General features: G+C 38.5%; 1 protein-coding gene across 1 annotated transcript in view; it reads right to left on the bottom strand.

Annotated features, from left to right (window-relative positions):
- Positions 1 to 9751, bottom strand: part of tmem123 (transmembrane protein 123) — a 65310-nt gene extending 55559 nt beyond the window's left edge. The window contains exon 1 of the mRNA XM_039744328.1: positions 9484 to 9751. Within this exon, the coding sequence (XP_039600262.1) occupies positions 9484 to 9553 (70 nt within the window). The 5' untranslated portion in view covers positions 9554 to 9751. The remainder of the gene's footprint in view (positions 1 to 9483) is intronic.
- Between the last annotated feature and the right edge of the window lie 2931 nt (positions 9752 to 12682).

Below are 12682 nucleotides of genomic sequence, written 5' to 3'. Positions count from 1 at the left end.
GCTTTTAATCACTACATCAGAGAAATAACAACGACTGGGTATCAGGTAACAGGGCTTGAGATGCTCAACCAGACTTCAAAATCCCCTATCTTTTACAACCGAAAATGGCTGATCTTCCAGAGCAATAAATCCATCACATTTGCAGTAATTTTTTGAATTTTAGGGCTATCTTTATAAAATTTCTTTGATTTTTCAATTAACGGATCACTAGGCTGAGCAACTGCAGTTTTTGATTTTGTGCACAGTTGCACAGGATTCTCCTCTTTTGCTCTGACAAATTCTGCATATCTGTAAGGATGGCATGTGTTCAATTGTGTAATCAAGTTGGTGGTATTGACATTTTTCACTTTGGTCCCTCCACACAAGACATTTATTGAACAAGTGTTACCAATGGCAAATTTTGTCGCTCTCACTTTGAAAAACTTCAACACCACATACATTTTTGCATAATATTTCAGTGCTGTCTAAATATCTTGCTTATCCAGAACACAGCGAATGCATCATGAAATAATCGTTTGAATTATCGGTCAAACTTAGACATTAGTCTGATGCCAAAAAATTATTTATACCATTATCTGCCGATACACATATTATTCTGATATTATTGTGCATCTCTACATTATTGTGTTGTAGGCCTAATTTAAATGGATAAATCTGCCATTTGTACCTATTGCTGTACCATGACTGCTGAAGGCCTGTGCGCTGGAGCTGGGGAGTATTCTACAGCGCATCTTTAACCTGAGCCTGGAATAGGGGAGAGTCCCAAGGCTTTGGAAATCATCTTGCATCACCCCAGTCCCAAAGTTATCACATCCTAGTGAGCTAAATGTCTTCTGGCCTGTCGCTCTGACGTCACATGTGATAAAGACCATGGAGCGGCTGCTGCTTCACCACCTGAGGCCACAGGTCCACCACACCCTCGACCCTTTGCAGTTCGCATACCAGGAAAAGGTGGGAGCGGAGGATGCCATCATCTATATGCTACACGATCCCTCTCCTACTTGGACAGAGGCAGTGGTAATGTGAGAATTAAGTTTCTGTACTTCTCTAGTGCCTTCAACACAATCCAACCTCTGCTCCTTAGGGACAAGCTGACAGAGATGGGAGTAGATTCATACCTGGTGGCATGGATCGTGGACTATCTTACAGACAGACCTCAGTATGTGCGTCTCGGGAACTGCATATCAAACATTGTGTTCAGCAACACAGGAGCGCCGCAGGGGACTATACTTTCTCTGGTCTTGTTCAGACTATATACAATCGAACTTCCAATACAACTTGGGAGTCCTGCCACGTGCAAAAGTTTGCTGACGACACTGCTATCGTGGGCTGCATCAGGAGTGGGCAGGAGGAGGAGGAGTATAGGAACCTAATCAAGGACTTTGTTGAACACCAGCAAAACCAAAGAGCTGGTGGTGGATTTTAGGAGACCCAGGCCCCTCCTGGACCCCGTGATTATCAGAGGCGACTGTGTGCAGATGGTACAGACCTATAAATACCTGGGACTGCAGATGTTCTATCAGACGGTTGTGGCGAGTGCCCTCTTCTATGCAGTGGTGTGCTGGGGAGGCAGCATAAAGAAGAAGGACGCCTCACGCCTGGACAAACTGGTGAGGAAGGCAGGCTCTATTGTAGGCACGGCGCCGGACAGTTTGACATCTGTGGCGGAGCGACGGGCGCTGAGCAGGCTCCTGTCAATCATGGAGAATCCATTGCATCCACTGAACAGTATCATCTCCAGACAGAGGAGCAGCTTCAGTGACAGACTGCTGTCACTGTCCTGCTCCCCTGCTCCACTGACAGACTGAGGAGATCGTTCCTCCCCCACACTATGCGACTCTTCAATTCCACCCTGGGGGTAAACGTTAACATTATACAAAGTTGTTGTTTGTTTTACCTGCATTTTTATCACTCTTTAATTTAATATTTTTTTTTATCAGTATGCTGCTGCTGGAGTAAGTGAATTACCCCTTGGGATTATTAAAAATAAAAAACAGAAATGATTACTCTAACAGAGAGCTTCAGAAGTCCTCTGCTGATTTGGGAGAACCTATCAGAAGGAAGCGCATCTCAGCAGCACTCCATCAATCAGGCATTTATAGTAGAGTGGGTAAACTTCTCTTGAAGTTTGCCAAATGACATGTAAACGGCTCGGAGAGCATAAAGAAAAAGACTATTTGGTCTAATGAAAGAAAAATTAAACTGCTAGTGTCTAGCAAAGGCCAGGCACTGCTTAACACTTGCATAATACAACTCCAATGGTAAAGCATGTTGCTGGCAGCATCATACTATGGGGATGTTCTCAGAAACAGGGACAGGCAGACTGGTCTCAATTGAAGGAAGGATAAATGCAGCTAAACAACACAGAAGTCCTTGAAGAAAACCTGGTCCAGAGTGCATGATGATGACCTGAAGCATATGTACAGTTAAAACAAATCTCTGACTGTCCTTGAGCGTCCCAGCCAAAGTACAGACTTAAAACCCATAGCGGTTTTACATGTTTTCACTTTGTCATTATGGTTTATTGAGTGCATACTGATGGGCAAAAAGGAAAAAATTATCCAATTGAAATTAAATCTGCAACACAATAAAATGAGCAGAAAGTGAAGGATCTGAATACCACTTGAACTATAATTATTTTAAAAACTATACTATACTTTAATATCAGGTTTGGGAGGCTGCATCTTAACAAGTGTTGCGATGTATTTATTCTACTGTGCTCAGTGTAGGATGCTATGCTATTTTATGTGCCTATTTATCTCCTAAGCAACATCAGGAAAGGAATGTAGTAACAATATACAAACAGCAATGTAAAGTTAAACATAAGATGTGTAGCACAAATAAAATGCACCATAACTGCAAGGCAACTATAGCAGATGTATTTTTTCTATAGATAATTTGTGCAAACTTGTAGCTAAACAAAAAAAGTTCTGTTTGTCAACCATTTCCATATCCTTAAGCATTCACCTTTTCTTACTGTTATGTGGTCGGATACAAGTGATGTGCATAGTATTAAAATCAAACCAAAGAATAAATGTTTGTTTACTTTGTGAAGGAAATTATAGTCACAGAGATACTTCCTGTAAAATGTGTATAACAGATATCAGGTGAAAATTACATCTCCCTTCAGAATCCTGTTGTAAATAGTGACATGTCTAATGGTGAACACATAAATAATGAGTTTAATACGACACTACCGCATTTTTAAAACTAAAAGCTGACACCATGTAGTCATTTGACTTGAGATACACTCTGACTTCTGCAGAGATGAATTTGAATGTATTGCCCAATATACAAACATCTAGAGTATCTATGCACAACAGTCTGTTAGTTATTTATTTTTATACTATCTTTTTTTTTTTTTTTTAAGGTTTACACACAAACAAATATGGTAATAAATTTAGAGTCATATGATGTGCTGCAGATACTGAGATACAAAGAGATAGAGATATGAGGGCATATGGTAAAATCAATTATCTTTCTATAAATTCATATTACTAAAATACATAAATAAGGGATTTTTTTTGATAAGACATATATGTAAGGTAAAATGAGGAATTCAAAACAACCCTTCACGAATGAGCATATGTGTATTTGTACCATGTGTTACGCTGGCACCCCATCTAGGGCTGGACCCTGCCTTGTGCCTATTGCTTTCAGGATAGGTTGTAAAACCCTGTGATCCTGATCTGGATTAAGTAAGCTCAATATGAACAGAAGTTAAATAATAATTAGTCAGGAGAAGCTGGAGATTCAGAGGTGGCAAGCATGCCAACGCTAAAGTTACAAAAAGACAACAGAAGAGGAAGAATTCCTGTGTCATCCCAAATATTACAAACATTACTTATCACTAAAACACAACGGCTATTGGCTTCATGTAAAGTGCTCGTAGTGTTAAAAATGCTAAGTAAAATATTTCAAATAGTTAAGCTCAGTTTCCTGAAATAGGATAGCAGGAGTGGTGGCTAAAAAACCTGTGGTCTTAAAAGGGGAGAGGCAATAATATTATAACAGCCTATAAACTTTAAAATTTCAAGAACACTTTGAAAACTACACCAAAGAACACTGTGCAAAAAAGTCAAAGAAGCTTTAACAAACTGCACACCACTACCTGAACACAACAGGCTTACAAAAAATTATTCTAAATTAGCTCTAGCTTAAACACTGCTGGTTTCTTATTGACTCTATTTTGAAGATTACCACAGCAAAAGATAAGAGTTTAAAAGGTTTATATTTATATGGGTAGAGCTTTGTAATCAACAACCATTGGAAAGTTTGTGAGCAAAAGAAAATCAAAAAAGTACCCTAGTATTGAAAACAGTCAAAAGTGCACAGCGCAGAAGAGACAGACCTACAAATGCCAAAAGTAGCTTACACCTGCTTTCTTGTGAATACAGCTGAGAATTTCCAAAAAAAAGTAAGACACAAAAATCACGGCCATGTCCATTATTGCTGAAAAGGCTAAAGAATGTACTCTTGGTCCAGTTAGGCAGACATGATTCTCTACTATGCCATGTACTAAAAGTGATTACTAGAAGTACTGGCCTGTGAACTTTTGTGCGCAGAACCATTTTAATTCTATCCCTGTACATGACTAAGTGTGGTATTATGGAGAACAACTACATAGAAGACAGTGACTGTTTTCTTTATTTAATTTTTCTAAATCTGAAAAATTAGAATGTCTACAAAAAGTTTCAGCTCTACTTTTGATTAAATCAGCCACATGCAAACTTCTGCTTGAGAGCCTTTCTTTGAGTTATCAGTGTGTCCGCCTTCTGTAGAATTGTTTTTAATACTTAGATCAACTATTGAAACCTATACTTGTACACTTGTATCTGAATATAATATTTTAAAACGGCAAATACCAAGACTTGTTTGTTTCAAATGTTCCTAAATAAAAAAACAAGACTTTACAGATATAAGTCACACTGAACATCTTGTTACTGTAATTTGTATGCCTCTAATTTTAAATTGTTGATCTTTATAAATATAGCAATGTACATAAATACATTTTTGTATAAAATCAGTATTAAAAAAATAGTAAATCAAATGCATTTGTAGTACTAGAATGACATCTCTCTAAAAACAAGCACAGAAATTGTCTCCTGCCTGATAATACTGCATTGTGTAAGAGAAAAAAAAACAAAACATACACACAAAGCAGCTTTTTAGACCGAATTGGGCTTCCTCCCTCTTGCTCTCCCACTCTCTTGATAAAACACACAACTCTGCTCCAAAATCGGATTACTGTATGTGTAGTTTTTAAAAACTGCTAAATGCTGTATAGAACTATGTATCAGACCTATACATTGTGCACCCATTCATCCACTTGCTTATCCAGCTTGGTTTCATTGTTGTTCAAACCTACAAATTCAATTTAGAATAACATATGGGCCACTGATAATCCTGGCAACATGTGGCACAAAGCAAAATTCAACCCTGAACAACTCCAATGCACTGCAGGGAACACTCAAGCATACTCCCATACTTATTTAACACTAAAATTACCAGAGCCTACGAAAAAACTCGTAAATCTGTCCCACCTTAAATCGCTTCTTAAAATCGTTCACAGCTCTCCACAAACGTCTTTTGTCATCTAAATGTGCTGATAAAAATCAGGCTGCAAGCAGCTGGCTATTCCATCCCCCCACCGACTTAGAACGTGCACAAACTTCTGCCAGCTCATGCCTTGATCGATTTTCTGGGAGTGAAGTAGAGTTTTAGAGTGGAAATAATAGATCGTTGTTTGGAACACACGCATTTCATGTCTGTTCCGTTTCTACAGTAATCTGTGTAAATACATTGTTAAAACAGAAATGTTTTTTATATTCTAGTAGTAGATGACAAAATGTAGGCATAAACTATATAATGTATGAAGCCTGAAGTATCCAAGAAATACTTTCACAAAAGATACAAATCTAACACAACAATTGCGCTTCTATTCAAAAATATAACTGCAGAAACAAAACATGCGACATTGATACCTGTTTGTTATGACTGTCTCCGTGGCGCAATAGAATCAGCTGCCGACTAGGAATCATAAGGTCGCGAGTTCGATCCTGCACCACTCCGTTTTGAGAAGTAAACTACTCTTAGTCTTACTATTTTAGAATAAAAACATACATTTGATTTCAGTCTGTAACAGCCGGTGTGATTTATGATACTTGTAAAGGTTAGCTTTGGTTTTTTTAGTCAGTTTTATTATCTCAGCCGCGTTCACGAGCCCAAACACACCCCACCCCCGCATCTGACACTGATGTTTTCACATAGACGCGCTGGAACAGAGGTAAACTCAGCTCCCTTCTACATCGGAGCAAGAATGCACATACCATTGCTTACATACTAAAGTGTCTGAAATCAAATGTATGTTTTTATTCTATAATAGTAAGACTAAGAGCAGTTTACTTCTCAAAATGAAGTGGTGCAGGATCGAACTCGCGACCTTATGATTCCCAATCGGCAGCTGATTCTATTGCGCCACGGAGACAGTCATAACAAACAGGTGTCAATGTCGCATGTTAAGGCGGATTTTTGTTTCTGCAGTTATATTTTAAAATTTTAAATTTGTATCTTTTGTGAAAGTATTTCTTGGATACTTCAGGCTTCATACATTATATAGTTTATGCCTACATTTTGTCATCTACTAGTAGAATATAAAAAACATTTCTGTTTTAACAACGATCTATTATTTCCACTCTAAAACTCCACTTCACTCCTAGAAAATCAATCAAGGCATGAGCTGGCAGAAGTTTGTGCACATTCTAAGTCGGTGGGGGGATGGAATAGCCGGCTGCTTGCAGCCTGATTTTTATCAGCACATTTAGATGACAAAAGACGCTGGTGGAGAGCTGTGAACGATTTTAAGAAGTGATTTAAGGTGGGACGGATTTACGAGTTTTTTCGTAGGCTCTGGTAATTCTAGTGTTAAAAGGTGGTGATTTAGAATGGAAAAATCGGCATACTCTACATGCATGGGATCTAGAAAGAACACTGGAATACCTGGAGAAAAACTCACATACTAGGAGAATTCAAATATTGAGTTGAAGAGTTATGAGGCCAAGATTCAAACTTCTGAAGCTATGAGACACCAGCACTAACCACCATACCACCAAAAACAGTCAAAAAATGGAAACTGAAGAAGAATTAATGAGAACCCTTTAATAAATGGGACCTTAAGGTAAGGGAGAAATATGGGCACTTTTGCTAAAAAAGGAATTTGCAAGTGATCCTTGCATCCACAGAATCTAGTCTCCAGCACTGACAACCTCTAAAAATACAGCAATGTAAAATAGGAAGTCAGCAACTAACAGGGATACACAGAAAAAAAAAACAATACTTCTGAAATAACAACAAGATAATGTTAAATCTGAATTAGATTTTATGAAACTTAAGGTGGTTCAGCCCGAATCTGGGTTATGCAATTACAGTCTTAAGATTAGACAAGAAGACCATCCCATTACTGGCTTAAATTAGAGGCTGGTTGTCACTTTACCTGTTAAAATAAAATCTACTGCAAAGAGTTACCTGTGGCTGCAGGTTTTTATTCCAAACAGACATCTATTTTTAATTGCACTTCTGGCCTAGCTGTTATCTCCCTAGCTTTTGTCTTCCATGTTTTGGGGTAAAAAGAAATTACAAAACCTAAGTTTGGTATGTTATTACTGTATTAGAATGTACATTTACATGTAGACAACTTGCTTCTTTTTAATCAATATTTTCAATGTGCTTCCCAAGGTGTTCTGTTTATTTAAATTCATTATTTATTAACTAGCTGTGCTGCCCATTTAAGACAGGCTAAAATCTAAGCAATCAACGTATATGTTTGCAGTGCACCATCTATTGGAATATATTTTGCAGTGCTTTAAGTAAAAAATGCACTGTAGTTGTCATCCTAACAGTTGCTGCATCACAAACATTTGCAGTAATAAAATGCAAATGTTTGTGATGCACCATCTTTAAGAATGACAAATGCAATGCATAAGTCTCTATTATGTGCCATATGGTATAGGATTCATAAATGCCATATTAACTTTTGTGAAGCACCATCTGTTGGAACAAAAAATGCAATGCATTCTACAAATGTTTGTGATGTGTGCTCTTTAGGGATAACATTGACATAGCAACCAGACACACAGACACTTGTCCTTTAATGAAGGTGGAAAATTAGCACATTAGTGGGGATAATACATTTGTAGCCTTTCATCGAGTGTTGTTTGACTGGTTGTCTGCTCTGCGTGTTCTTAATTGTCATTATTAGGATATGATTAAGACAGCAGAGGAAAAAAAGTGTCAAGCATTTAAAGTTTGACCAAATTGAAACATTACAAAGTTTTATATAAAAAAAAAAATAAAAAAATGCTCTGGTTTTCTGAATGCTGAATAAGGCCAGCTACTTAAATGAGATCGATTATTATCAGTCATCATTGCTTTTTATGAAACTGGTTGGAAGAAAAACCTGCAGCCATGTGGGGTCTCCAGGACTTGGTCTGCAAACCACTGATGTAAAGCACACTAATCCCGTTGTCAAATGGTATGTATAAATTATGTAGTATGTGCTATTGACCCTGGCTAGTATAATGAAGTTATTAGATTATGTTTCGTGTCCTAGAAGTACAAACATTTAGTTGAATAACAAACTTTTATTGAACACATCTGTAGGTTGTTTCTATCTGGCAGCAAGTACTGGGGGAGCAGAGCCCGATGACATGTCAGGCCCAGGGGTCCAAGGCCTTGGGATCTGTTCCCCTAAAAAGCAGGATACAGAAAACTATGCAGGAATGAGGAGTACATGCTAACACCACGCAGACTGTCCCTAGTTAGAATTTCAACCTCGTTCCTCTGAAGCTGTGTGGCAGCTGGGCTATCGAGTGCCTCACCAGACACCTTCCACCCATTGTTTAGTTTAAGTTAATGTGAATCAAAAAAGTCAATACTGTGACTTGACACTAATATGAACAATTAAACACGCCTCAACACGCCTAGGTAAGCAGGCAAAGTAAGAAGAAAACAACAAAAAACTACTTGTTCAGATTTACATGCCTGGAAACAAGTCATTCGAGACGTAACTGAACAAGTGACCCAGATAAATGACTGAATGAATAAACCTTGGGGGTCCAAAGCGAGATCACGGAATGGTACATTCATGTCCGGGGACTACTAGACACCCAACATGTACTAGTAAAGCACAGGTCGACCCGGCAGGCCGGAAGTTTGCGATGTCTCTTCTTTGCCTTGACGCCGATGTTTATTTTAGAACAAGACGAGAAGCTCTTTTCGTGACAAAATGCTCTAGTTTATTTTCCATTTATTTCACACACTATATCAGGAGTTCCCTATAACTGTCAAAGGCACGCAAGACTTACACGAGCAGTACTCCTAATGTACATCAGAGAAAACCCAAAGGAAAATTTCACATAAAGCGAAGGCGCAACGCCGTGGAGAGCGGGCACGCGTGGACCGAGAGGCGCGCGCCGCTCCACTTACCGCAAGAAACGAGCACGCCAGCGACTAGGAGCTGCACCACCGCGCAGCACACGCTCAAACTCGTCCTCATCTTCTTCGGAGCACAGTTCGCACAAACGCGGAGGACGTGTTCTCAAGGAAAGCTCCTGCTGTTCGCCAAGTATACGTACAAAAAAAAGTTTCAGATAGAGAACGCTTGACAGCCGTCCTGAATCTGAAGAAAACAAGACGCCTTTTCTCTCTTAAGCAGGCATGCAACCAAACAAGAAAGATGACAGCGTCAGTGTTGTCAGCACTTCTAATTTTCAGTTTTCTCGAGGCTTGCCTTCTGCAAAAAAAAAAAAATAGAACGAAAAAAAAAACCCTGCCCCTTTTTTTGAGTCAAGGAGGCTGAGCATAACTTTAAAAGTAAAAGAGGAAAGCCCTACTGCTGCCATCTCATGGAAGTAGAAGGAATGAGGCACCATTCGCAGAAATGGCCCCGTTGCTTTACCTTTTCAAACACATCTCAGGTAAGGTCAGCTTAGAATTCCCAATGTAATGAAACAAGTAGATACTTTAGTGAGAAATTGAGGTTAGCCTTTATAGTTAACCTGTATAGTTTTGTGCTTGTCACGTGTAGGGCTTATTTGTGTAGGCCTAACTAGTTAAACATTTTATTTATATAGCGCCGTTTTTCATCTCATATTCTTAGTACATGGATGATGAACATTCTAGAACTAATACAGTCTACGTCGTGTGCAAGAGCGCTTTGAGAACAAACTGCAACTTTGTAAACTGATTCAGTGAGGCAATAAAAAAAATAAAATTAGTCCCAGGGTACATGCTAAACAATGAGGTTGGGAACATAAATTGATACAGCGCGTTGCCGCACCCACCACAAGACGAACCACCGCATGATCCCATAGGACCTGAGCAGAGCCATGCAACAGGTGACACCTTAGCCTCACCTTAGTTCCCTGCAAAGTTTGAGAACATGCTGGATGCAGGTTAACGTTATACCCAGGACGGAGCAATTACAGGTTACGGAGACAAACAATGAGAATCAGTTATAAATCGAGATTTCAATTTATCAAGCACGCAGTTTTAAATGTTGCACAAATTCACACCCCAGTTTCAAACATCAAGCGTCATTTGTCCAATGTGAAAAAGCGTGCCAGTGATAACGATTCTTCCTACAACCTTTGAATTGCAGTTTACTAAATTCGGTGTATTAGTCTGAAACTTTAAAGTACATCATTGCATAGATTCATAAATGTTGACTGTAAAAAGTAGGAAGAACATGAGAGCACTGGGTGTTTCCTCACCAGATTTTGTACAAAAGGGAGAATTTTTTTTGGGGGTACATTCACGCGGAGTTAAACAACTTCTTTCTCAAGTTTATTTGTGATGTTTTCTCTCTTTACATTTAGACCCAAGCAAAAGACATAACTGCTTTCTTTAACCTTTGAAATTCAATCCCTTAATTTATGAGTTTCCACAAACCAAGCTATTGTACTGTCAATACAAGGGAGTGGAATATTAAATTGCTCGTCTTAGAATGTATCAATTTATCATGCTGTATTACTTTTTACTGTTTTGTAGGTTTTTATATTTTAATAATAATAATGATGGAAGTGATTGCAATATGTTTGACTAAATCTTTCAGGAATGATAATCAAGGAGTAAGAGAGGAGGATGGTTGTTGCTATATATGAAAACATTAGGATGATGTCTGTGTAGAGCTCATTTTTTAGCCAAGTACTATAAACAGAAATGATTGATTACACAGGTCCACAAAATTAGATAAAATGTGTTTTAATTGTAAATAGTTTGTTTTTATTTACATTCATAAACACAGTAAAAATAATTAGAATGTTTCCTTCACATCATAGTTAAGTACAAAATCAAAAGGAATTTTAATTAATATTTAGCAAATTATAAAATCTACTAATGTATACAATATTTTTACAAATCAATTTAACATGAATATATTTAGTCAATCTGGTGTTTTTAAATAAATATGTAAAGACAACAACAATAGATATTCATCAACTTACATATAACTTCTCTACTTTTTAGTTTTTTTGATTTTGATCTGTTGCAACACAAATCCTTAAACTTCCCTAATACATTTTTCACAACTTCTTCATAATTTGGATTTTTATTGTTACCTAAAACCTAAGAAATGACTTCTTTGAATGATAGTCAAGCCTCTCATTCCAGGTTGTTCATTGCACTGTATCAGAGATTAGTCTTGATGTTTCTTTTTTTAATTTTGCATCTTTCATTCATGTTACAGGATGTCATAGAATTGTGATAGGAATTCAAAGTGAATAGGGGAAACACTCACAAACACTTAAATTGTACATATTCCATCCCACTCTTAAACCTGTTAGAAAAAGTCATTGTTATGGGCTCCAAGTATGTGCTGAAAAACTAGATGATGTGTATTCTGTTAAAGTTTCATATCTATACCAGCTAACATTATAGTATAAAATAGACACTGCCACACACGTGTAAGTAGGAGGCAGCTGAAGAGCTTATGTAATTGTAGCAACTTATCTGACCTGGGTGTGGAGGGGTGCACTGACTCTCTTTCTTAGTTCCCTGCAGACCATTCCCAGGAAATCCTGCCAGGTGCCAAAGCCCAGAAGAAGAAACTTCTGGTCCCGAGCCCAAGGGCCGACATCACTTCCGGCCCCGAGGGTGACATCACTTCCGGTCAACTCTCCATAAAAGCCACTCCCCTTCCTCTGGTGATCTGTTCTGTCTTGGACTCAGTATTGTAAACTACCCAGTGCTAACTTTGTTGACACAACTACAGTACATTTTGCAGCCTGGATTATAATATATGGGTGGCTGCCCCAAACCTTCTTGCGATGTCTGGAGTCTCTTATTGTGACATTGGCTTAGTTGGCAGGATTCTGTCCCAGAAGAAATCGGGACAGGACCTAAAAACAAGCCAGGTAGGAAAGTACTGGGGCAGAGTTTCTGGATGGGGAGTGCGTCCGACAGTCAGGAAAGACTCGGTGTAGGCTCTGCTCCAAAAGTACAGTTCCGGGTTTAGCCCTTCCCTAACGGAGAATGTAGAGGGAATTCACAGATGTGGGCTGGTCTCTGGAGTTGAAACAAAAGGGGCTTATTATGTTCTTTCAGACAATAGAGCTGAGCCGTCCATGGGGACCAATGTCCCAGTTAACAATGGGCTATCCCTAGTCTCGCAGGTGAAAAAAATAAA

The sequence above is a fragment of the Polypterus senegalus genome, chromosome 2 (genome assembly GCF_016835505.1).
Source record: "Polypterus senegalus isolate Bchr_013 chromosome 2, ASM1683550v1, whole genome shotgun sequence".
NCBI lineage: Eukaryota > Metazoa > Chordata > Cladistia > Polypteriformes > Polypteridae > Polypterus > Polypterus senegalus.
The sequence above is the reverse complement of the archived record's forward strand: the minus strand, read 5'-3'. Positions and strand labels throughout refer to the sequence as shown.